The sequence below is a fragment of the Peromyscus eremicus genome, chromosome 9, assembly GCF_949786415.1.
Source record: "Peromyscus eremicus chromosome 9, PerEre_H2_v1, whole genome shotgun sequence".
Classification (NCBI taxonomy): domain Eukaryota; kingdom Metazoa; phylum Chordata; class Mammalia; order Rodentia; family Cricetidae; genus Peromyscus; species Peromyscus eremicus.
Window position 1 is genome coordinate 43,314,512 of NC_081425.1, and position 27,856 is coordinate 43,342,367.

The following is a 27,856-nucleotide window of genomic DNA, read 5'->3' on the forward strand; positions in this document are numbered from 1 at the left end:
AACAAGTTCAGAAGAAAATTCTGGCAAGATTACAACAATGACTGGAGAATTTGGTTTTGTTTTTTGTTTTCTAGGTTAGTTTACCTTCTAGGGTGAATGAAAGTTAAAATGTGGGCAAAATATTGATATGGTCTCCTTATTGCTCAACGGGTGTCAAAGTGATGGTTTTCACAGTTTGCTCTTCGCAGTTCCTCCCTAAGCCTTACAAAGGGCATCGAGAAGATTCCCATGGAATACTAACAGGACCTTTGTAGCAACTGGGCAACTGGAGTAAACATTTACGTGATGCCTGAGGCAGAGTCCAACATCTTCCTGAGGAGCTCTGACTTCCTCTGTCAGGACTGCTCTCCTTTTCCACTGACTGGGAGATTAGTGAAGTGATAGCCAATGAATTCTAAAAATTACAACCTACATAAAAGTTGGAAATGCAAGTTAAAGCCTGTCAATTTTGAGAAGTATACAGAGACCCAATGATGACAAGACTCCATGAGGCAATGGGCACCGTTAAGAGCAGGAGTGGGGCCGGGCGGTGGTGGCGCACGTCTTTAATCCCAGCACTCGGGAGGCAGAGCCAGGAGGATCTCTGTGAGTTCAAGGCCAGCCTGGGCTACCAAGTGAGTTCCAGGAGAGGCACAAAGCTACACAGAGAAACCCTGTCTCGAAAAACCAAAAAAAAAAAAAAAAAGAGCATGAGTGGGTGCCCTCCTGGAAAGAAAGCTGGCCATGAATGTGGGGCTCTTTAAAAGTCCCACTCGGCCCATTAAGAATTGTACTTCTAAGCCAGACGGTGGTGGCACACGCTTTTAATCCCAGCACTCAGGAGGCAGAGGCAGGTGGATCTCTGTGAGTTCGAGGCCAGCCTGGTCTACAAAGTGAGTTCCAAGAAAGGCGCAAAGCTACACAGAGAGACCTTGTCTCCAAAAAACAAAAAACAAACAAACAAAAAGAATTGTACTTCTAGGTTCCACACCTAAAACCTCATCAGATCATAACACGATTTAAGTACAACAATATTCAACAAACGTTACTTGTAATGTTGAAAAGCCACAATAAATTTCATGGTTGGCAATATGAGAGGGCACACAAAATGGAACATTATATAATTTTACTACTCTATTTGTATTTACTATTTGCTATTACTATTATATAATTTTACTATTACTATTATATAAAAGCATTATATATTTTTACTATTACTATTACTATTGGTGAACTATTGTACAGACATTTAAATAACATATTTCAAAGAAATACTGAATGTCTCTTAATTTGAAAAGATACCATGTATAAAAAGGAATGCTGAAATTTTATATATGGTATTCCATTTTTGTAAAAATTATTTATTATATTATGATAAATACATATGCTTATGGACAGAAAACTATAGAAAATATTCATAGTATTTGTCTTTGTAAAGAACATAACAAGTCATTTAAAATCCTTAATATAACATGGACATGGTAACATATTAACCACACTGAAAATGACAAATGTTCTCTCATTACTCGTGGACAGCTACAGGCATTGTTTCATCTGTTGATCTAGCTAGGCTATGGCATTACCTGGTGGTGACTAAAGCTACTATCTTTACAGCCCTGACATCAAATTCAGTGGTTAAGAAGGTAGAGGGGAGATGGGGAGGGGAGGGGGGAGGGGGACTCAAATTCAGTGGTTAAGAAGGTAGAGGGGAGGTGGGGAAGGGGAGGGGAGGAGAAGAGGGAGGGGGACTCAAATTCAGTGGTTAAGAAGGTAGAGGGGAGGTGGGGAAGGGGAGGGGAGGAGAAGAGGGAGGGGGACTCAAATTCAGTGGTTAAGAAGGTAGAGGGGAGGTGGGGGAGGGGAGGGGAAACTGCAGTCAGGATGTAAATAAATGAATACATTTAATTAATAAAAAATGCCTACTCAAAGTCAGGCATTAAATGGGGAGACAACTCTGAACTTATCTAAGCATCTTCATTCATTTTATTCTCTTTTACACGTGTTTATAAACGCTGCTGATTTTTCCTCAGCTCAGTTTTACTGAAATCATACTAAATAAAATGTTCTGAATTCTGTAATAAAAAAAGAAAAGAAAGGATATTAAGGAATGAAAGGATTTCTTAAAGGACTTTGGGTCTTATAGTGTGCCTAGGTGGCAATCAATTAGCAGCTCTGTCTACCTAGAATTCAAATGGGAATTATACCTTGTGATAATTAAAAACAGACATTTAAAGAGTCAATATTTGGATGGAGAGACAGCCCATCAGGAAGAGAGCTTGCTGCAATTCCAGAGGCTCTGGACTCAGCTCCCAGCACACACACTCAGCCACTCCGAAGTGCAGTTCCTGAAGACTGTCACCCTCTCTGATCTTTGTGGGCATCACACACAGGTAGCATACACACAGGCACATATACATAAAATAAAAATAAGTTTTTCTTAAGGATCAATCACTTGTCCACAGGAAAGCCAACTCTTCTTAGTCATGCCTTTTTCTTTTCAATTTACTTAAAAAATTGCCAAGGTTGGCCAGTTGTGTTCCAGTTTTGAGTGCCAGAGATGACTATATTCTAATAGGAAAAAGTAGACAATAAATGTGGAAGCCAAGGGGAGTTCACATGTTGATGCCGTGTTAGGCTGTGTTACAGAGTTCGGATTTTATTTTGTTATGAAGTAATTGCATGCCTTTAAGCAAGGGCCTGTCAACCACAAAAATATAAATTTAAATGTCTAAACCTCAAAAGAGTCTGAGGCAACTGAAAGAGCCAATATGCCTACACGCCTATCTTCAGGCACAGGCCTGGAAGGTGTCTGTGTGCTACAGCATGCTAAGAACCAATGTGCATCATAAATAAGCTCCATCAAGAAAGCAGGGAATGTAAAATACACCATACATTTATATGGTTCTTTAAACATTTTACACACTGTAGCAGCTGTGAAATATGTATCATCTGAAAATACATTTTTTTTTTAGAATGGCAGAAAGTTTCATGAAAATAATTTACATTTTGGACTGGAGAGATGGCTCATCAGTTAAGAACACAGACTATTCTTCCAGAGTACAGGGTTTGATTCCCAGCACTCACATGGCAGCTCACAACTGTCTGTAACTCCAATCCCAGGGGATCTGATGCCCTCTTTTGGCCTTTGTAGGCTCTGTAGGCATGAGGTGCACAAGACACACAGGTAAAATAAAATACCCATGAATATAAAATAAATTTCAAAAGAAAATAAATCTTGCAATGAATATGCATCAATAAAATAACTGTTAAGGATTTTTTAAATTTTATTTTATATGTATGAGTATTTTGTAGGCTAGAATGACTATGAACCTCATGCATTCCTGGAGTCCTCAGAGGCCAGAAGAAGGTGTCAGATCCCCTTGGACTGGAGTTAGAGACAACTTTGAGCCCCCCAAAATGTGGGTGCTCAGAATTGAACCTCTGGAAGAGTAGCTGGTGCTCTTAGCCACTAAGCCATTTCTCCAATTCAAAAAAAAAAATTTTTTTTAAGATAATTAAAATTCACAAACAAAAAATCTTCAGCTCATCAAAAAGCTTAGTTTCCTAAAGTAATTCCATTTCTGAAAAGTCAAAGCCACTTTTAAAGTAGAAGACACATTAAAACCCACTCTAAGACTGGAAATCACAAGCCACAGCTGTCACCCACTGGCATCAGCACCCAATATCCATGAGCACAAGCAGTTCTCAGAGAGATTCCTTTCAAATGCATTCACGAGCATCATCCAAGAAGGGTTGTTTTTTTTAAATTGTGGGAAAGGTGAAGGTTTCAGGCTTTCATACTAGTAATACTAAGTCTGGCTGCCATCACTTCATGTGACTGCCAAGTATCTTCATTTTACGTACGTTTTTCATTTGGTCAGCTAATTCAAGAAATGTGAATATTGTGTTCCACAAAACACTTACATTCAGCATTATACTCTTAATTATAAAGAATGTGCCCATTAAAAACAAAACAAAACAAAACAAAAAACCTTTAAACTTCACAAAGAGCTTGCTGTGGTGGGGTACTTATAAACCAGATTACTTGGGAGTTGGGGGCAAAACCTTTGTCTGAAAATAGGCAAGCGTGCGCGCGCGCGCACACACGCACACACACACACACACACACACACACACGCACACATGCACGCACACACTCACGCACTCTTAAAACAACCACCCCCTCCCCAGCTCCCCAGCTCCTATGATTCACAACAGAAATGTCCCTACAGGCCATGTTTCAAACACTTATCTCCAGCTGGCAGTACTGTTTCAGGAAACTGGAACTTGTAGGACATGGAGCCTGGCTGATAGAATTTAGCCACTCCAGGCAGGTCTTTGAAGGTTCTACTCCAGGCCCTGGTTACAGCCCACTCTCTCTTCCTGCTTCTTGGTCTATCAGCATAGGAACAGTCTCTGGCACCCACTCCCACCACTGTGACTTCCCTGCCAGACCAGACTGCAAACACTCAGAAACCATCAAGAGAGATAAGCTCCTCCCTTAAACTATCCCTGTAGGGTATTCTGGTTACAGAGACACAAAAGAAACAGTTTATCTCACTCCAGATTTCTAATCTTACATCTATAACTCTAGCTCCTAGTGTAGCTTCTGAAAGATTTCAGTGTGCACAAAAGAACAGATGTGTTTCTTCTATCACAAATGAGATCATATACTGTCTTACCAATTCTTTCCACTCATACTCTGGACTTCTTATTAGGAGAGACTAGTGCCTCATGTTGTGCATGCACATGTGTGCACTAGGACTTAAACCCAGGCCCTTGTACCTGCTAGGCAACTACTTTTTCATGACGCTACAGTCCAGCCTCATTTCAATCTTTTTAATCGCCACAGTGGTTTATTTAGTGGCTACAATGGTTTACAATGATTTATTTCATTAATCTCTTCAATATGCGTCATTACTGTTTTCAATTAGTTTTCTGATTTTGAACACACTACAACTAATATTGTAGAACTTTGTTCTTTGTGAACATATTTGTGTAGGGGGCACAGAGATCTCTGTGCTCACCGACACGTGCTAGGGGAACCTGGAATATTAAGCACACAGAGTTGTTCCTTCAAGGGAAGGAATGCAAAACCAGTTTTCTACCCAGAAGGCTGGAGCAGACGTGCATTCTAGCCTGGTGAGCTTGACTCAGTCTGTGTGGCTGGAGACTTTCCAGCCCCGGACCCTCTTCCAGACCATTCTTGCAAACTTGTTTTTCAATCTACAGAACCTATCTGTATGGACAGTGTCACGTGTACTTTACCAAGAGTTTTGATGTAGTCATTTTTGATATGTGTTTAGCTGACTTTGTTCTTTGGAGATTTAGACATGCTTTGTTGGGCATGCAGGATTGAGTTAGTCATCACAAGAACAGTTCTCACCAGATTGTGCCGTGTTTAAATATGCCAAAATAAAAACTCAGGGTCAGTCTTCCGAAGTTTGAACCAACATTGGCTAGTGGGCCTTCTTGCCTCCCACAGTCTCTCTGTTGCCTGTGTAGGTCCAAGAGATCCCTCACAACATTTGGGAGAAAAAGAATGTTGGAAATATAACTGTTGAATCCAAATCCATGTGCAGTATCTTTTGTTGAGAGATGGTGTGAACGATGTAGAGGCTCCAGTGGCAAAGCTGCTGACTCTCCTCATCTTCATTATTAATTCATTGAATTAATTCAGTGAATTCATTAAAGCTAGACATTTCATGTTCTAACTTGCAATATTTGTAAATAAGGGAGCCAAGTATATCCCCACGAACTCAATGGTTACTACAAATGTTTTCCACACAACTTGATTATTTATAGTCTTTATCCTATATTCTATGAGGCATTTGAAAGAACATTTAATAGTTTATGCAATATGTTTTAAGAAAGAAATAATATCCTTCCTTATAATATTCATAAAATATTATTTTAGTTGATTATCAGCATCTAAGACAAGCCCTCCCCCCCAACACACACACACACACACAAAGCTATAATTCCTGGAAGTATTTCATTTCATGTGCTTTAATCCACATCTAACTCAGCTTTAGATTGAAAATAGTTATGTTCATGTGCTAGAGATGCTCCTATATTAAAGCAGCCATAATAGCTTTTCCGTAGAAAATGAAATATCTGCAAGCAAGTTATAAGCAGCCACTGAAAAGGAAGAAATTCTGGACTTTAGCTGACATGAGTGAGCACCAGTGACTTCACCCAAGTTCTCTCCTCCAGAGCTAGAGTGAGCCGCTTCTAAGAACAAGAACATCGGACCCTAAATCGGATCTGGCTTTCACTGACACATGAGACTCTCTTGACATTTTAAAAGTCAGTTCCACAGAACCCTGGAGTAATCAGTTGAGAGCTGGAGGGTAAGAGCTTGCCTGGTCAATGTAGAAAGCTGTGCCAGCTCGGATCTCCCGGCGCTGCTTAAGGTCGGTTTCAGTGGTGTCTCGTGACAGGGCGATGTATTCCACCTCTCGTTTGGTCAGCTCCTGCAGAACATAGCTCAAAGTTACTCTAGAACTAAAATCAAATGACGAGCCCACAATTCAGAACAACATATCCAACAAAGGCCCTACCTAGAGAAGTGCATCATAACCGTAATTACGGATTCAAAATATTTGGAGTCTGAAAAAAAATTCAGTAAATGAATACTAAAATATACAAATGCCAAGTATGGCAGGGCTTGTCTTCAATCCCAGCACTTGAAAGGCAGAGGCAGATGGATCACTGTGAGTTCAAGGCCAGCTTGGTCTACATAGCAAGTTCCAGGCCAGCCAGGGCTACATAAGAGACACTGTCTCAAAACTTCTCCTCAAAACAGGAACAGAACACACATACACAGGCACACACACACAAAACCATGCACACATACACACACACAACACATCATGCATATATACATTCACACACATGCATATACATATACACATACAAACAAGCACATGTACTCACACATGCATAAACACATTTGCTCACAGACATGCATGCACAAACACACACACTGTGCTCACACACATGTACACACATATCCTTAGGGCTTCATTTTTACTATACTCCATCCTACTACTTAAGTAATAAGAATCAAAATTGAATCCTGCAAACCTAAATTTATCCTGTTGAATTCTTTTTCAAATACCATGAATAATTATTATTGGGCAACTTTCCTACAAATCATAACAAATTTCTGTAAGTAATATTCATCTTTTTTTTAAGTGTGGTTTCAATTCATTTACTCCACTGACCAAGGTTTAGCAATTGAATACAATATCATTGTTAGATACTTTACCAAGTGTGAAGCAAAGAATAGAAATCAACAGCTGAAGGAGACGAAAAAGAACAAGAGGAAGAGGAAGCTAAAAAAAGAGAGAGAAGAAAAAACCATCTACCCCCAAAACATGATGTGATCGAGGGGGAAGGAAGGGCATCCGGAAGCTGTACCATCTCAGAGCAGTTTACCTACTCATAAAATCACTGTGCTATAACCTAACAGCGAAGTACATTGCCCTTGCTTTTACAATGATGAATTAAGAACAGTGACATTCTCCAATCAAATAAGGGGTATAAGAAACTTTTACAAATCATAGAAATTAATTTACTTAAGGATAAAGGGAAAAGTTGACAGATTGTGTCATTACTGGAGAAGCAGATTTTCACACAGTGGGATTATTTCCTTGCAACTTATCCCTGTTTTACATCACTGAACAATACTTGATTGTCATTCAGTTCTTTTAAATTTCTTTGTTCCAGATTGCCATAGTTTCCGTATAACGAAAAAGAGGGAAATGTTTAAAATAGAGAAGATGCAGTCATAAAGATGTAATAATATCAAATGATATTTTCCTAAATATAAATTGTCTGTCTGCAAGAGACAATTCTGGAATAAATTTTCTCCTTTTAGCAGATACCCCGCTTCTTCCTTCCAGAACATATCACTAATAACATCATGTCTGCTACTCTGAATGGCTGAATGTAACTCCCCTCCCTAAAAACCCTTTTCATTCACAATGGCCGGCAAAACTGTATGTGGTTTTTCAAAACAGGGTGGTTTTTTTTTTTTTTGTTTTTTTTTTTTTTTTTTTTGTGTGTGTGTGTGTGTGTGTGTGTGTGTGTGTAGACCTGGCTGTTCTGGAACTCGCTCTACAGACCAGGCTAGCCTCAAACTCAGCAATCCTCCTGCCTCTGCCTTCTGAGTACTGGGATAAAAGGTGTGCACCACCATGCCTAGCATTTTTTTTTTAATTTATTGAAATTTATTTTATGTGCACTAGTGTGAGGGTGTCAGATCCCCTGGAACTAGAGTTACAGACAGTTGTGAGCTGCCATGGGGGTGCTGGGAATTGAACCCGGGTACCTTCACTTGGTACAATCCACAATTCTAACAACTTCAAAGCCTGGCCAAAAATAAAATCTCAGTGAGTTATCACAGTCTTTGAAACGAGTGGGTAAAAGTCCCTCATTCTTAGACAAGACACTGTTGCCTTGTGTACTAACTAAGGCCAATGCTGCAGTGGTAGGTTACACTTCACATACTTATTCGGATGTAAAAGTTATGGGTTAGTGAGGGTTCTGGTTCTAATTTGTCCAGTTACTTCTGTCATTCTGGCCACATACACTTTGAAGTTCTAAAGTAAACCTGGGGCTGGACAGAGAGCTCAGCAGTCAAGAGCACTCCCTGCTCTTAGGACTGGAGTTCCACATCCTCCTAACTCCAGCTCTTGATGCATCCTCTGGCCTCAGGGAGCATTCACATACATGTGCACACATGAGTGTGTATGTGCGTGCATACACATAACACACATACATACACGCTCATGCGCAAAAAAAAAAATGTTTTTAAAAATAAAAGATAAACTAAATGTGCCACTGAGGTAAAGTATATAAAACAGATTCCAACAACATAGAAATCAATTCTTCAATAATAAATAACACAAGGAAGTTTTAACAAGGGTTTTTTTCTCCATTCTAAGAAGTTGTCTTCAGAACACAACTTCATCTGAGGATCACTCTTGCCTAAATCGGTAGCACAATGCCTATTAATGCTAACAGGATAACAGAAAGGCCTTTCAATGTTCTCACTGGCATTGAGATCTGAAGATTTCGGTTCACTTAACAGTTCTTAAAGAACTATGATTATTCAAGAGAACACCGTGTCAAAGAGGTGAAATGGGGCTTCAAGTCTAACTCCATCATTTTCTAGCTAAAGACTGAGTGGATAAGCCAGTCTTTGTTCGTTTGTTTTCTTGGCTGTTAAACAGGAGAAAAAGCAGTATGTGGCTATGACATTAACAATGCCCTTTCCTTGGGCTCCCTCTGAAAACCACACGACTTCAAAACATCAAAGGAACTGCTTCGTTTTTTAAGTTGTGAACCTGAGATAAGTAAAAACTCACTGAGTAATTTAAAAGTAAGGGCTTGGGGAGGAGGACAGTAGTGTTGGGTTTTACAGACCCAGAGTTGCTGATTCTGTCTGCTCACTACTCACTGCATGGATTTATATTTATTCCTCTTTTGTTGTTGTTTTTGGTTTTTTCGAGACAGGGTTTCTCTGTGTAGCTTTGGTGCTTGTCCTGGATCTTGCTCTGTAGACCAGGCTGGCCTGGAACTCACAGAGGGCTAGGATTAAAGACGTGCTCCACCACCCGGCCTTATATTTCTTTTCTACTGAAAGTGGAAGGCTTTCTTTCTAGTTACAGAATATGCACACACACACACACACACACACACACACACACACACACACACACACATATATGTACATATGTATATATCTGTATGCTACTGTTATGAAAGGTCAATGCACACAGTCTTCCCAAACAACTTCTGCTGAGCTCGTTATGAACTACTCATTGCCTGATGACAGTACTTATCCTAATACAGCTATCCTGATAGTCTTATAAATTCTTCACCTTCACTTACATTATCATCCCCTTTATCAAAGTTAAGACTCTTAGGAACTGAAGAACTGACTGCTCACCAAGTACTGCATGGCAACAGAGCGCCGAAGAGGCCCCGGAGGTCCTATGAGAAAGATATCTTGTCCCAGCAGATCCTTCTGCATTATCCATCTCAGATGCTGGACTATGGACTGAGCTGGAGATTCTGAAACTTTGAGGAAAAGAAAAAAATGACATGCAAATTTAACAATCATAGCTTTACTATACGTTTATAACTATATAAATCACCAAATAATGTAGATTATGTATTGAAAATATGCATTTGGGTGGATAGAGTATAAATGATACCAACATTTCAGTTTCATATTAAAATATTATCAATGCTAAAACAGAAAAAAATATCAAACAGACATCAAAGGGTCATATATCCTACATTTCAAAGCACATGAGAACACTGGTATAATCATCTATAGGTATTCTTAAAGGAATCAAAGTGCTTTTTATAGATGAGTGAGGAACTAGTGTCATTGTTTTATCAGTTTCAAAGCCTAACCTTTTTATTCCAAAGGGAGATATGGCCGGTGATCCCAGACAAATAGGGATCATTACATCATGAAAAGCGGGAGTCTGCACTAGTCTAAAGTAGCAATGGTTGGGAGACACCCAGAGGAATCTATAATTCAAGTCTACTCTCTGCATCATTTGGTGCATGAGCTTTTCCTAGGAAGGTGTAGACAAATGTCTACTCACAATAGACTCATCAATAACAGACCAAACGAATAGTTCTGTCCACGTCCAGTTTGGTGACGGAACGAGTCTATTGACTTTACTTACTGGAGGATGGGTGTGAAGTTATTTACAGGAATGTGAGTGGTCCCCACAATACCAAGAAGTCCCACTCAACATGGATATGACTTCTTCACTGATTTACAGACAGAGCTCACCCACTTCATTAACCTCCATTCTCTATACACTCCAGCAGTTGAAGACCACATCATCCGGCAGGACTATACACATATGGAAGAACAACACAGAAGGAAGGGCTGGCTGGAATCTCAGGGGAGGGGCTGATGACCCTTCCCGCCTCCTCCTCCTCTGAGAGAAGGTCAACAGGCCCCAGTGTGGGGAGGGTGTCTGTGGAGAGTCACAGCTACTCTAAGATGAGTAGTGGCTGTTATGCTTGGACCCCAGCAGTAGGGAGGCAAAGGCAAGAGGATCTCTGTGAGTTCCAGGCCAGCCAGGGTACATAATGAGATCCCATTATAAAAAGAAAAGGAAAAATAGAAAAGTCTTAAGAGTACTGCTCCAAACAGCACAGAAGACAAGAGAGTGGATAAAATGCACTCGATTCAGAAACCACTTAGGATAAAGTGAGTGATGAGAGGGGCTGGAGCGATGCTCAGAGGTTAAGAGCACTGACTGCTCTTCCAAAGGTCCTGAGTTCAATTCCCAGCAACCACATGGTGGCTCACAACCATCTGTAACGAGATCTGGTGCCCTCTACTGGCCTGCAGTCATACATGCTGCATACATAATTAATAAATAAATAAATAAATACTGTATACATAATAAATAAATCTTAAAAAAAAAAAAAAGTGAGTGACGAGAGCCCCGTCTCATGTCTATTGTAAGCACAGACTGGAAGAGACTGTTCGTGCACACAGTAGTTAACTGTGTAAGAACAAAAACTGAAAAAACTACTACAAAAGGTTGAGGATCTTTCACATGAAAATCTGATGTCTGAAATGCCCCCAAATGTGAAACTTTCTGAGTGTCCAAGTCACACCACAGTGGAAAATTTCACACTCAACTTCATGTAACAAGTCACTGTCAAAATACAAAGGCACTAAAAAGAGTGTTTGAAACTATCTTCAAGCTGTATATATAGGGGACATGCCAAACATAACCGACCTTCATGCTTAGGCCTGGGTCCCACCCCCAAGGGATTTTATTATAATACAAGCAAATATTAAAAAAATTTAAGTGAAATCCATTTAATGGTTACTTCCAACAATACGCCAAACCTTTAAAAGATATATAATTGAGTGAAAAAATAATCACATCTAGTGCCTGACAGTTAATTATGCACGTCTTCTCAAAGGCCATGTTTCCCTACTTTTATTTTTCCCCCAATAACAGTATTTTCCCCTAGTATTAGCGCTTGATGTGGTAGCAAGGTTTTGGAGAGTGAGGAGTGATCAAAGACACTATCACGGTGATGCTAATTGTAATATCCAAGATAGTCCATCCTGCCCAAGAGACCAATGGCATTTTTACTGAGAATGCTCTATATTTATTCTTATTGCTTAAGCACTGTTAATGAATACTCTACAATTAATCACAATTAAGCCCTGAGATACACTTGCTCTCAGTCTCCCCAACCTTCTGCAGGATGAAACTGCTAGGAAGGCAAGTTAGGATGAGCAATCTCTTCCAGTCTTGTGCTTACAACAGACCTGGGACGGGGGCTCATCACTCACTTCATCCTAAGTGGTTTCTGACTCTGGTGCCTGACCGTTAGTTCCGCACGTCTTCTCAAAGACCAGGTTTCCCTACTTTTATTTTTCCCCCAGTAATAGGGCTTGATGTGGTAGCTCACACACGTGTATCCCCACCACCTGAGGCAGGACGATGATAAGAGCTAAAAACTAGGCTGGCCTCCTTAGTTATTCCACGCTGGTTAACTCTGGTTAATCAGCAGGGGTGATGGCACCATCATCAGTGCCAAGAACACCAGAGAGTCCAGAGCAGATGAAGGTGTTGCTGAGATTGCCAGTTGCCTCTCAAGCCAGTGATCCTCAACACACAAGCAGCACACTGACGTGATACTCCCATAAGCACTCACAGGAGTATGTGCAATTCCCAGGGCCCTATTTTCTGTGGTGTGAAACTGTGTCAAAATATATAAGCAATATTGGCTGCAATTCATTGCTTGCCTATCATGTACCAAATAAATACACAAGTGATTTTTCTTCACTGTATCTCATTTAGATCTCACAGCAGGCCTAGGTGGCAGAGGCAGCATTGTGTAAGGACAGATTTGAGCTACACTGTCTAGGTTCAAATCCCAATTCTGATATTTATTAGTTGTGTAACCTTAATCAGATCATTTAAGCTCCTGGTGTCCAGTTTCCCTGACTATTTTTGATATAATTGTACTTACAGAGTTGTGACAATTAAATTAAGCACACAGATCAAGGGCTTGTAAAGCAAATGCTATGCAAGTTCACTCCCATTCTGCAAAGGGAAAATCACCGTTGGAGAGTATCGCCATTTGTATAAAGTTGACTAAGTCAGAGCCGAATCAGAATTAAGTTGCTCAAGTCGAAAGCCTGCATTCCGCTCCTCCTGTCTCACATATCCTGCCAGAAGCCTGCCTGTCTTTCTTTTTCTTCCTTTCTTTCTTCCTTCCTTTCTGTCTTTCTTTCTTTCTTTTCTTCCTTCCTTCTTTCTTTCTTTCTTTCTTTCTTTCTTTCTTTTCTCTCTCTCTTCATTCATTCATTCATTCATTCATTCATTTTTAAGTGTGCGGTGGCACATGTGTGGAGGCCAGAGGACAGCTTGCACGGATAGGTTCTCTCCTTGCACTGTGTGGGTTCTGAGACTCAAACTCAGGTGCCTGGCTCAACAGAGGGCACTTTTCCCTAGGAAGCCATCTCACCACCTCCTTCCAAAAGCTTTTTGACACCCTCAGGCTCAAGACTTTCCCTACCACCAGGTTACATCAAATTTAGCGTTTACGTCAAATGCTGTTCTGACCATTAGTCCTATTTCTGTTATTGTTATGACATTAATGATATGCTTCATCCTCTATTAGAATTTGAAAGTCACTGTTATTTCTGTACATTACATTTCCACAAAATTCCCACTTTCCCTTTTGGTATTTTTAGTGCAGCACCTTCTTAAAAGCACTTCCACCTTTAATTGGCTGGGAAGCTGCCTTACCCTACAGAAGGCAAGTATTATGCAGTGCTGTGTGATGCCTGTGGTGGATTTCACATTAATGCTTCAGACCAGCAATATTTTTAGGACAGCCTCAAGAAAACATGAGTCATACTTAAAAGCATGCCAGAAATAGAAGCAAGATTTAAGACTGTACATTACGAACATCTGCAAAATAAACTGCCAAACTGCCATGCATAACTTAATGTAAACAGGTCCTTGCATGAGAGAAACCCCTAGCTGTGACTTCAGGCACAAGATGCCCTCACTACCTTCCAGGAGTCCACTAAGAACAGCCTGGTGGATCTTAGTGGATCTTAGAGTCTAGGCTGTCCTTTCCCTGTAAAGATAAAACATCTGGGTCATGTTGAGTTACATTGCTAACGAAAGCCCTATCCAGCATTTTCTAAAAATAAAGTCGTAACTACTTTTGACTACTTTTGCAGTCATACTCAAGTACTTCACACTAATTTTATTAGGGAACTCTGAATGATGATTTTTTTCTCCCTATGTAGATGCCCATTTCTCATCTATGTGAAGACAAAATTAAAATTAAGCACAGTTCAAATTCCCTCACGATAAACCCTTGAAAACTATTTTTTATTCTGAAAAACAATATAATATAGTGAAGAGAAAAAGCATTTGGAACCAAACAGTCCTAGCTGTGGCTATCTGTCCTGTCCTCGGCTTCCCTGGACAGGCATCTGGACCGTTCTGGGTCTAAGTTTTCTCACTCCCCAAAGAAAGCTACTATTTGTCAGACAGGACTACCATGAGCACTACAGCTACCAAAATACCGTGTTTAGTCCAAGTCGGTGAAAACCCAGTGTGCAAAAGTCTGTCCTCACCTGCAAAGTCCTCCCTGCTGGACGTCTGGACAGCAAGTCCAGTGTAGACAAAGTGGACACAAGCAGGCTACTGAGTTTCCGCTCAAATTACCTGCGGGGCCAGGAGTGCACTCGGAAGAAATTACAGAGACCGGGACACAGAGCTTAGCACAGGCTAAGCCTCAGAGGTTGCGCTAGGTATTTTCCAGTGACGTCTCATTGTACTCAGCACAATCACCCCCATAAAAATACACAGAGGCTAGCTCGGTGGTCACTATCACTGCTGCTCTTAGAGCACTGGGATTCAGTCCCCAGCACCCACATGGTGACTAACAACCACCTGTAACTACAGTTCCATGAGATCTGACACCCTTTTCTGACCTTAATGGGCACCAGGCATGCATGCAGTACACACATATATACATTCAAGCAAAAAATTCATGTACATTTTTAAAAATTACTCAGAAGGACCTAAATCCAGGCTACCAGGGGTCTGGTCATTCTCCAAGATACTTAGAGACTGTAAAGAAAGCACAGTGGCCCTCCTCACTGCAACTGAACACGCGACTAAAATGTCACCTACTTACTTGCTTCAACCTGTCCGTGGAGGCAGTGACAGCAAGGGTGAGGACATGGGTGGGGGGGGAATACAAAATGACGTGTTCAAAGCCCAAGTCCTCATTATTTACAACATAGGCTACGTGGACTAGATGGGTAAAAAGTAAAATAACTCCCACAGCTCTATTTGGTGAGGATCTATTACATGCTGAGCATCAAGAACACAAAGATGAGGATAATATGGTCCTTCAAGATGCCAAAAGAAGCAATCCGTGTATAAAACCTCAATGTATATAAAGCCACTGTCCCACGAGGTGAGCTGATGAGTCTTCAACCAATACAGCTGCAACCAAAGCTGGGTAGAAAGTGTAACACTGGCATGAATGTTCAGCACAGACGAGGCTTTTCTTAAAAATCATAAAAACCCATCAGTGTACATTAAGTAAATTACAGCATATCCATACATGAGTAAGCGTCACGCTGTCCACTGTTTGTGAAGGGAGCACATAATCCCTAGAATTTGCATAGAAATACAAAATACAAAGAGGAGACATTCCTGGAACTATGAAAGGCAATAGGGTGAGAATGTGATTTCTCAATATACATCTTATGTTGTCTTAACATTTTAACCACATAGGTGCATGAATCGTAAATGGTCTTACAATAAAAACTCGGAGCCAGCTACTGGGATAAATGCTGAAATATCAGAGACAAAGGAACAAGCCACAGCCATTTCTCACCTCGCCAGCTCTATGAATCCTCTGACTGAATGTCTCTGAGTCCTCAGTCAAAAGGCTCTTAGTTCCTGTCTCCTCACAACTTACATGCCTTTCTCTGCCCAGCCATTTCACTTCCTATCTCAACCTTCCTAGTGCTGGGATTAATGGCGTGTGTGCCACCACTGCCTGGCTCTGTTTCTCTCCTAGACTAGATCAATCTCATGTAGCCCAGTGTGGCCTTGAACTCACAGAGATCCAGACAGATCTCTGCCTCCCGAGTGCTAGGATTAAAGGTATATGTGCTACCACTGCCCTGCCCTGTATGGCTAATTCTGTGGCTAGTTCTGTCCTCTCATCTTCAGGCAAGCTTTATTAGCGTACAACAAATTATCACCACACATATAAGTAAATTATGTTAAAAAGTTATGTTTTAAAGTCAAACTTTATAAAGTATTTGATATAAGAACATTTCCATAACATATTCCTTTGTGAATATCGGCACAAAATAATACATACAGTATATTTTCTTCCTCTTTTGTATTTTTAACAGGTATACAAAATATTGGCCTTTATTTACAATACCCTCTTATATATGTATCATTGTCTGTACCTTGCTATCTCCACATCCTTCCTATCTCCTCTTGCCTACCTTCTTTCTCCACCCACATGGTCCCCCTCAGAGTTCTTATCACACATATGTGAACACAGGCATATATACATCTAGATTCTACATCTGAGAAAGACAGAATCAATACAGCATGGCACTGGTGCAGAAACAGACTGTAGTCTAGTACAACACAATAAGCAGCACAGGAATAAGTCCACACACATGTTTAACTACGAGACAGGGGTACCAGGAGGACATGGTGGGGGGAAGATGATCTTCTCAACAAATGATTCTGGGGGAACTATTTCCACATGCAAAGGAATGAAACCAGAGCTTTACTTCACAGCCTATACAAAAATCAACTCAAAACAAATAAAGGACCTAAAACCATAAAGCAAGAGAACACGGCGGGAATCTCCTGGACACTGGCCTTGGCAATGACTTTTGGGATGTCACACTAAAGCTACAAACCAGAAAGAAATAAACAGGCCTATATCAAAGCAAATTCTTCTAAATGAAAAAAATTAAAACATAACAAAGTGAAAAGGCAGCCTACAGAGTAGGGGAAATGCACAAGGTGTGTGAGTATATTTATAAATGTATATACGAATAACATATATGAGAATAAGAGATTAATATCCAAAATTCATAATAGACAAATACATTTCTATAGCTGAAAAACAAATATCCTGATTTAAACAGAAAAAAAAATAAAAACAGAGCTAAGTACCAATTGGCCTAAAATCCCATAATTCCAGCTTTATTTCTAAAAGCCTTAAAAACAGTAGTAACTTTAAATGTCCATCAGGAGGTGGGCAAGTTTGATACCCCTATCCACTAAATAATATTTTTTTCAAAACGAGGAATGAATTACTAAAACATGACCATGGCAGAATCTCAACATAATTACTCTACGCCACATATGGAAGACAGAACATAATATAATTCCACTTATACAGAACTCTAGACAACCCAAAAGATACAAAAAGCCTTTCTGAGTTACAGATTTGCCTGTTTGGAGTTCTGATCACAGCAATAGTTCCTGCTCATTCACACCAGAGTTTGACAAACTACACCCTCTGAATATCAACCTGCTCCATTATACCTAGTAACAAAACACTGGACTAACACACAGTAAAATACTCTCGGTGCTACAGTCGGGCTTACAGCACAATTGGGATTCTATATTTTGGTGTTTTTGAGCTTTCTTGGCCTTCTATGTTGATTGTATTCATTTTTGTAACAGTAACAGAAAGTTTTGTTACTTTAAAAAAAATCTGTTTTATACAATAATAACAGCTAGAAGAAGAAAAAAAAAGTAGCAATATGGCAGGTGACCCACATCAGAATATTTTCATCATAACATAATATTCAGCTTAATTTCACAGCCTATCCCCCTAAAGTACTTCTCTATAAGGAGTTGACAATTTGCTGGCGACATTGTTGCCTTGGTGTCACATTCATAACAAAACCACCACCAAAAACATAAAGGAAAGAATCATAATTACTTATACATGGATCTCAGAAGAACCAACAAGTTTCAAATCTTGTTAAACAAGCTCAAATTCTTCAAATATAAAGTGTAAAATTATTTTATGATTCAGATTACAGAAAAAAGCAGCTAAAATATGTAATATAGCCGTTCTTTAATAAAATCTGTATTTTAGACATAGAGCTTTTGTTATCTATTAGAAAATTATGAGTGCATAAGTCAGCATGGTGGTGCATACCTATAATCCTAGCACTTAAGAGGCAGGGGGAGCCTGAGCTACAGGCCAGCCTGGGCTACTTAGCAAACCCTGTCTTAAGGAGAACTTCGGGCTTGCAACCACCCCTCAAGTGTGTCAACTGCATGCTCTTTACCCCAGACTTTTCCCTCCTGAGTCTCACTCTTACACCAAGCCCTGCAAGGAAAACTAAGTTAGGAGCACTCCAAACAGATGGACAGAAGATCTTAAAAAAAAAAAAGTTTCAGCTGCTCTATGCTGCTTTTCAATGGGCACCTTTTTGATTAACAATAACACTATGAAGTCTCTCCAGATTCACAGATGTAAATCTAACTTTTTTCTTCTTTAATAGCTATAGATGATTCCGTAAAATGCATACATAATAATCATTTCACTATTCCTCTATTGATGGACTCAGTTAATTTTTGTTCCTACCCAAAACTCTAAAATCTTGAAATATATATTATTACATACAAACCTTTGTATGTGCTGATTTTTTCCTCAGTGAATAGACCGCTCCCAAAAAGAAACTGTCAAAAGACGCATACTGTGTGTGTGCATGTGTGTGTATCTATTTATGGCAATGAGGTTCTTATCCAAACTAGCCTCAAACTCTCTTTTTTTTTTTTTGTCTTAGTACCAGAGATTAAATCTAGGGCCTCACATACTGTATACACTCTACCACTGACCTAGAACATCAACCCTACTTTTAAAGATAATACATTCATTAATTCCTTGAGAATTTCATATGGTGTACTTTGATCAAACTCACCCTTATTTCAGCCTCCTAACTCCTCCCAGGTCTACCTTCTTCCCATCCCTTCTCAATTTTGTGTTTTAACTAATAATCCACCAAGATCATATATTCATGGATGTGGGGCTGTCCACTGAAGCATGGCTGACCTGACAGAAGCCTTGAAGAACACTGACTGTCCCTACTCCAGAAGCCATCGACAATACAGTCTCAGAAGTTGGAGCTCATGAGCCCCTGGCCTCTCACTCCTCCACACTATGAGATCGACTTGATCTTGTGCAGGTCCTGTGCAGGCAACCACAGCTGCTGTGATGACTTAATCTTGTGCAGGTCCTGTGCAGGCAACCACAGCTGCTGTGACAACTTAATCTTGTGCAGGTCCTATGGTGATATTTTATTTGTACTGAAATGTGATTTTATTTGTATGTTAATAAATAAAGTTGCCTGGGGGTCAGAGCTAATAGCAAGCCATAGCAGAAGTCTGGCAGTGGTAGCACACACCCTTAATCCCGATCACATGACAGGCAGATCTCTGTGTGTTCAAGGATACCACCAGCATGGAGACACACGCCTTTAATCTTAATACCAACCATAGAAGATCTGGAGGTCTGTATAGATGTCAGTGACGAGGAGGTCATGTGGTTGGGTTTACAACCGATGAGAAGGTAGAACAGAAAGTCTGTAAAAAGACAGACACACAGGAAGTAGTGCTCTTGCTGAGGAGGACAGCAGCAGCAGTGAAGGGTAAGGTTTTTAGCTCTTAGCTTTTGCTCTGACCTCTTGGGCTTTTAACTTTGCAATTGGCTCTATGTTTCTTATTTAACAAGACGGTTACATCTACAAGGTCCTGTGCAGATAACCACAGCTGCTGTGACTTAATCTTGTGCAGGTCCTATGCAGACAACCACAGCTACTGTGAATTCATGAGTGTATTGGTCCTGGCAGGTCCAGACGACACTGGTTTTCTTAATATATTTTTTTTAAATAGAATTACATCACTTTCCCCTTCCCTTTCCTCCCTCCAGTCCATCCCCTGCCCCACCACTCTCAAGACGATAGCCTCTTTTTCTTTGTGATTGTTATTTCATATGTGTGTGTATGTTCACAAATATACAAATGCAATTTGCTGAGTCTTTTTGTTGTTGCTGTGTGTATATGGTTTCAGTGCTGACCACTTTTTATTGGATAACCAATAAGGGGGTTTATCTGGGGAAGAGGCTAATTCTCCCTCTCCCAGTAATGGTTAGTTTTCTATAGTTCTTTGTATAGTTGTGGGACCCCACAAAATTCTCCCCCTTCTGTGTTAGCATGTCTATTGATATTGCCATTTTCCAGTCTGGTTTATGCAGCCATTTCTAGGAAAGACTGGTGCAGACTTCCAGGGACTCTAGCTCTTATAATCTGTCCACACTTCCTCAATGTTCTCTGAGCCAGAGACGCAGGAGCTGTGATATAGATGTATCCACTGGGGCTGGCCTCCCCATGATCTATTGATCTCTGCATTGTACCCCGAGGTGTTTTTCCGTGATGGTCCCCATTCGCTGTAAAGGGAAGTTTCTTTGTTGAGAGGAGGTAGCTACACTTATCTGTAGATAAAGGATAAGAGGTAACATCCAACTAGGAACTATGCTGGTCTAGTAAAATGGCCATAGGAAATTCTTTTATAAATTCCATGGCCTCGCTAGCTCGGAAAGGTTGGCTAGGTTCCTAGTACCAAACATGATTTCCCTCCTGTTGAATGGGAATAAGGCCCAATTAGATGGTCATTGACAACACTCACTAACATCTGCACCTTTATGAGTATCTTGCCAATGCTGATCATTGTTGTGGTTCATGGGTGTGACAGCTGAGTAGGGTTATCAATTACTTCCCTCCCCTGGCAGTTTGCATGGTATTTTCTGGTACCATGGAAGCAGGACATGAGGAAAGCTTTCAGGTTAGATCCAGCTCAAATCATCTGAGTCCTGGTTCCTAAGTGTGTGTTGCAGAAGAACGCTGTTTTCCTCCGAACTCCGGCACTTACAATCTTCCTGCCCCCTCTTCTAACACGGCCCCTGAGCCTTGGGGCAAAGTGATGTAGACATCCCATTTGTGCTCAGCATTGCACCAACGCATGCTCACAGCACTGCAATGGCTTGCTCAGTTTCTGCATTAACCACCACCCACCATGAAATAACTTCTCTGATAAGGTTTAAGACCTGTGCTAATCTATCAACCCCCCCCCCCCATTTATTTTGATGCAGCTTTGAGACAAGTTCCCAGGGCTATCTGAAGTTGTTCTGCTGGCCAGGCAGCATCGTCAGGCTGAGCTTGGCCTCAGACTCTTAATCCTATCTCTGTCTTCTAAGTAACTGGAATTACTGGCATGCACCACCACACCCAGCAGGCTTTCAGTGTAACTGGTGAGAACAGATGTTACTCCGATCTGGAAGTCTGAGAGGTAATCTCTTTTTTTTTACTTTAATAGCGGCTGTCATCTCAACTCTCCTGGAAAGCCATGGGAACTAATACTTCTGCCAGCGATGTATGGAATGCCATTTCCTGGACACTGTACCTGGCATGACAGTTTTCAACTCTGGTCAAGGTGATGTATGAAAACTGGAAACTTGCCGCTCGCTGGCTGTCACACAGGCTTAGAACACTGTTCACACACCCACTGGCCATTTATTCCTCTTCTGTGTTGTGTCTACTGAGATCCTTGGCTTACTTTCTACTGGTTGCATGATTTTTCTCACCAATTTATAGGAATATCTGTATATTAAACATGTAATTCTCTTTCACATATATGGATTTTAAATTGCTGTTTTTAAGTTAAGGGTTTTCTATTTGCATTCATTTTCTCATTTAAACATGGTCATTAACCATGGCCAAATTGCCAGGCAGATCCAGAGATCATAGCCAAAAATTGTACATCTCAAATCAGAGAGCATTGGAGACATGTTGGTCAAAGAGTACAAAATATCAGGAGGAACAAGTTCAGATAAGTTATAAAACATGCTGACTATAGGATGACAATTAGTCTTAGATGGGCTTTCTACTGCTGTGATGAAACACAATGACCAACCACCTTAGAAGGGAAGGGTTTATTTAGCTTGCATATCCTGAATTACAGTCAGTTGTGGGAAACCAAAACAGGAATTCAAACTGTGTGAGAATCTGGAGGCAGGAACTGGTGCAGAGGCCATGGAGGGGTGCTGCTTACTGGCTTGCTCCTCATGGCTTGCTCAGCCTGTTTTCTTATAGCATCCAAGACCACCAGCCCAGGGATGGCCCCACCCACAATGGGCTAGGCCCTCCCACTTCAGTAGCTAATTTAAAAAATGCCCTACAGGCTTGCCTAGGGCTTCATTCTCAAGTGAGGGTCCCTCCTCTCAGATTACTCCAGTTTGTGTCAAGTTAACATAAAACTAGCCAGCGCAGTACCATATATTTGAAAATGGCTATGAGAGTAGATTTTAAATGTATGTGAGTGGGGGAGAGAGACTGCGAGGGGAAGATGGGGGTGGGGTGCTGCAGCTGGGATGTAAAAAGAATAGATGAATTTAAAATGTGTGTGTGTGTGTGTGTGTGTGTGTGTGTGTGTGTGGTAATGGACATATTAATTAGCTTAACTTAGTCACTCTCCAATAGATAAAAAGATGAAAATATGTTGAATAGCATACCATTTCAATTTATTAATTAAAAATACACTAAGAAAATTTTTTAATTATAAATTTGTGATAAAAGTCTGAGAAAGCAATAAGATCAATTAAGTGAAAAATAAAGTGATAAAATATATCAAAAATGTAATCTGTCTTACAATATGTTTCAAAATAAAATTAAAGAAAAATTAGGCACTGGATAAAGACTGCTTACACCAAGTCCAAGGAGAGACTTTGTGACAAAGTCAAAAATTTTAAAGGTTAATTTAAGTCTTCTATTTGAAAGTCTATCCCACGAAATACGCTAGCTAGGGCTGGAGAGATGGCTCAGCAGTTCAAAGCATGTATTTCTCTTCCAGAAGAACCTGGGTTCAATTCCCAGCACCCCATGTCAGACATCTCACAACTGCCTTTAACTCCAGCTCCAGATCAGCTACCTCTAGCTTTTGCAGATACCTACACATACGTGGCCCCCACACATACACATATACACATGATTAAAAATAAAAATAAATTTAAAAATACATATAACTGGGTGTGGTGCCACATGCCTTTAATCCCATCACTTAGGAGACAGGAGGAGCTCTGAGTTGAAGGGCAGCTTGAACTATGTATGTAGCAGGTCCCAGGCCAGCCACAGGTACATAGTGAGACTGTCTCAAAGATAAAATAATCTTTAAAAAAGAAATTCTGAAAGGTAATTCACAAATTCTTATGTAAGAAGAGGCAACTGTGCAGTATTAAAAGTAAAGCACATGCCCTCAGCCTTGGTCACGGAAGTTTCTTTTATGGCATATAGCGATAAATAGAAATTTATATATGTCAGGGTGCTTGGAGTGCTCAGCCCCAGATGGAACACCCATAATCACCCTTTCCAAGGCTCAAGGACCATCATGGAGGAGGAGGTAGAAAGGACTGAAGAGTCTGACAGTGGAGAGAAGGCTCATGAGATGCTGTCTTCTCACACGGCATGGTCTGTAGCATGAATCTTAAAGGGTCTTATTAATAAAAACAAACCTGGAGCCAGGTACTGGGGTCAATGCTGGAAGATCAGAGAAGCAGAACAAGCCACAGCTTCCTCACCTTGCCAATTCCTCAGCTGATCCTGTCTCCTCAGACTGGAAGCCTCTCAGATGAACTGCTGCTAAAAGCCTAAAAGCAGCCGGGCAGTGGTGGCGCACACCTTTAATCCCAGCACTCGGGAGGCAGAGGCAGGCGGATCTCTGTGAGTTCGAGGCCAGCCTGGACTACCAAGTGAGTTCCAGGAGAGGCGCAAAGCTACACAGAGACACTCTGTCTCGAAAAACCATAAAAAAAAAAAAAAAAGCCTAAAAGCTTAACCACTCTGGTTCCTGGTTTTCACACCGTATATACCTTTCTGCTTTCTGCCATCACTTCCTGGGATTAAAGGCGTGAGTCACCATGCCTGGCTGTTTCCAGTGTGGCTTTGAACTCACAGGGAAAAGCTGCACACCCAAGCCCATGAGGGTGGTCCTGGTTAAACTCAGTGGGTCTCAAAACAAAAAGAAGATAGTGGGAAGGGGGCTTGTTGGTAGGAGGTAGGCTTGGTGAGTGTTAGCCCCACCTGACCAAGGACCCAGTAACACCCTGGGATTTAGGGAGCCGTAGTTCTTGGAAAATAACAATAAAGCCTCATGGAAAAGTACAGCGGCCTCTGGGTTTTGTCCATAGAAGCCCTAGCAACATGTGTCTAGAGGCCATTCAGCTGGAAAGTTTCCAGGTGGTGGTCCTGACCAAATTCCATCTTGGTGAGTATTCAGAATTTTAATAAAAGCTTGCTTTAACTTGGCCAAAACGGTGGAACTGGTTTTTCTCTGGTGAATTTCAGGATTAACAGTGAAAAGGAGAGGACTCTGAGGGTGGGGTGATGAGTGTGACCAGAATGTACTATACACATGTATAAAATTGTCAAGAGATCAATTAAGAACATGAGTAAACAAACACAACAGGATCTTAAGCACTGGAGGCCTTGCTTCTCTCACATTTCCTCAATCTCCGCCTCTGTGAAGAAAGAGCAGCTTAGGGAATGCTTCCCCTTTGTGTAACCTTTGACTAATTTATTAAAAGTGGCCAATAGCTGCAGTGATTGCTCTACAATACTTACACTGACACAAAATTCACATCGTTTTTCCATGTCATTCTGTCACTTACGACATTGATGAATTTCTCAAACCTCTGAATTATTTATAAACTAAAGAGAAAAAAGTCTTTAATCCTGTGATCCATTTTGAAAGCATAATGTTGTATGTAATTCTTACAAAAAATCTTTGGAGCCTAATTGCTTGGATAAAAGTCTGGTGTGTCCAGATACCTTAAATGACCTCAGCTCTCACTGCAGGGGCAACAAGCTTATGCAAGGAATCAGGATCAGCCCTGTGGTGGGTTTAAAGTTATCTCTTGAAAACCTCTTACCTGGGGAGCACCACCTCAAAGGCTCTGGAAGAAGTACTTTCTTTGATACAAAATATTTTAATTTCAAGCACAAAATATAAAAGAATATCTTAAAAAACACCCGCGGACTTCATCTAAGCCTTGAGATTCAGTTTTCACACAAAACAGCAAAAGGCTTCAATCACCCACACCAGCACTTGCAGGTGAGAGACTAAGATGCCATGGGGAAGTTCTAATGGAAAAGGCAGGGACTGACAGGGCCTGGATAATAAACCACTGGAGCAATCCCACTCCTGGGTGTGTGATGTGCAGGCCCCTGGCTAGCCGCGGAACTAAAGGACGCCCGTGGTGCCCCACACTGTGAAGACAAACAGTGGAGAGGAGAAGTCAACAGTGTCCGCAGGTGATTATCTGGGATGGCTGTGAAATAAGCAGCTGCACCATGAGAAGACACTCCTGCTCTCTTGCAGTCTGCCCGGAATGTCAGGCTCCTGGCTAGGAATGCTCTGGTCCAGGCCACCTGGCAGTCGCAGGCTATTGTCGCTGCAGGACACTGTGCCTCTGCTTCCTCCGACTGTGTGCTGACTGCTCAGCTCTCCAACTCTGCTGAGGACAGGAGTAAAAAGCACCACACACCGCCAAGTCAGCACTTCTCCGCATCATCACTCCTACCGCTTGGTTCCAAATGATGTTGCCAGTATCTCGTGCTTCCATCCATTGCAGGGTTAATTCCAAGGAAAAGCGAGCGAGCGTACCTTGAAGACCCAGGGACATTTTGAGAAGAAGGTAAACAGGAACTCAGCTGAAATCAGGAAGTCTGGGCTTCGCCCTCCTAAGTCTTCTGATCTCTAACTTGTGCTCGACTTTCCCAGGTAGTAAGGAAAGCTCCAGAGAATAGTTGGTAACGCTCCTTTCTACAACAAAGCCAATCACCTCATGCTGCATTTTAAATATTAGCTATCCAAAAGATAAAGAATATCCTTAGAATGAGCTAAACTGAAGCATAAATACAGAGAGAAAAAAACAGGTATCAAACTTTCAAAAAAAAAAAAAAACCAAAAAACACCATTTCCAAAGTATTTTATTTATCAATGTGTGTATAGTGCGTGTATACATGTGCGTGTATGTACATGTGCATGTGGAGCTGGAGCTGAAGCTGGGTGTCTTACTCTATTGTCGATACCTTACACTTTGAAGACAGGGTCTCTGTGGACCTGCACTGCCTCAGTTGGCTCCACTGGCCAGAGAGCTCAGGAGATGCACCTATCTCCACCCACCACACTCTCCAGTACTGGGGTACAGACCACATCTGGCTTTTATGTGGGAATCAAGCTCAGGGTCTTACGCTTGCATTCAGGCACTTGACCAAATAAGCATCTCCCCCAAAAAATATTTTGAAAACTCCAAAAGAAAAGAAAACGCTTCAAAACTCCCTCAGAACCTAAAGCCATAATCTCTCATCAATTCTGTAACAGTGAAACTAAAGAACTATAATTTTCCCATTTTGGAACTATTCTTTGGAAAGGGGGAGAAAGCTCATAAACACAGTATGTGAATACATGAAGTGTACAAAAACATACACTGTCTGCTCATCATGTAGCTGTCCCATTTGCCTGTGCAGACCCTTCTGAAGATTTAGTTGGCCTAGTCACACCTCCCTTTCCAAGTCCAACATCTAACCATCTTTATCTAACAAATGGGTACAGTTAAAATAGTAGAGACCACTAACAATTTACCACTAGGCAAAACATATGCTACCACCTTCTTGATATGCAAAAGGTGACAGGCGAGGGTACTATGCATGGAGAACAGGGACAGACAGACAGCAAACGCAAGCAAAAGCAAATAGCCATCTAAAGGCTACCCTGTAACTTTCAGTACAAAGTCTTCAGGTAAATTTCAAAGAGCAAGCTACAAATAACACAAACAAGATTTTTTAAAGATGATTCCATAAAGGTTCTGTGAAAATGGTAAGGTCTGGAAGTATGTAAGGAAGGTACTGTGGTGGGTTTTCTGCTGCTGGGTTGGGTGTGGTGAGGTATTGAGATCCCCGAGATTTCTCCCAGAGTCCTGGGGAAGATGCTAAGAACCGTGTGGGGGCAGGGAGACAATCTGAGGAATGAATCTAAAGGCACTGAGCTCTACAGTCCATTCACTTTATTCCTCTGAGACAAGATTCTATCTACACAGCTTCAATTCTGTGCTCATACTTAGCTCCTCTGTCCCTTCTCCTCCTGTCTTCTCATAACTCTAAGTTCTTTATGTCTTGTCCTCGTCATCTTCATCCCCTCTATCTCCGTTCCTCCTCCTTCCTCTCTGGAACAGTCTCTGTACACCTACAATCTGCAAACTCTGCCTTGCTGCTTTCTGGTAACTCTGCTCGGAGCTAGGAACCTGTCCCATAGCTTCACTGCACTTGGTACGCAAAAAGCCCTTTTGTTCTAAGTAAGTTGCTAAAGGCTGCCACTTTGGGCTGTGAGAGGATGGAGCTTAATTTGCACAAGAAGCAAGGCTATGTACCTAACCTGCCTCCTAGTCTGTCTCCATATGGGTGTTTACCTTAATTCAGGAGACTAGTGGTCATCTGAAATGCTTTGTCCTTGGATGTTAGCTAAAGGAGATACCTGGTTTTAATGCTAAAAAAGAAAAGCAGAAGGCCTGGAAACAGGAAACCTTGCCTACGTGACTGTATCCAAATAGCTTAGAAGCTATTAGAGCGCACATGAAATTCATAGCACAGCTGATATATTAAAAGCTGAATAACACCAAATACTCCTTGAGATTTGACTTTTCCTCTGGAAGATTCCTT

General features: G+C 41.1%; 1 protein-coding gene across 1 annotated transcript in view; it reads right to left on the reverse strand.

The window, feature by feature from the left end:
* Positions 1-27,856, reverse strand: part of Vwa8 (von Willebrand factor A domain containing 8) — a 341,953-nt gene that overhangs the window by 281,659 nt on the left and 32,438 nt on the right. Inside the window, exons 3-4 of the mRNA XM_059273290.1 lie at positions 9,941-10,071; positions 6,345-6,455 (exon numbers count right to left, since the gene is read on the reverse strand). Of these exons, the coding sequence (XP_059129273.1) occupies positions 6,345-6,455; positions 9,941-10,071 (242 nt within the window). The remainder of the gene's footprint in view (positions 1-6,344; positions 6,456-9,940; positions 10,072-27,856) is intronic.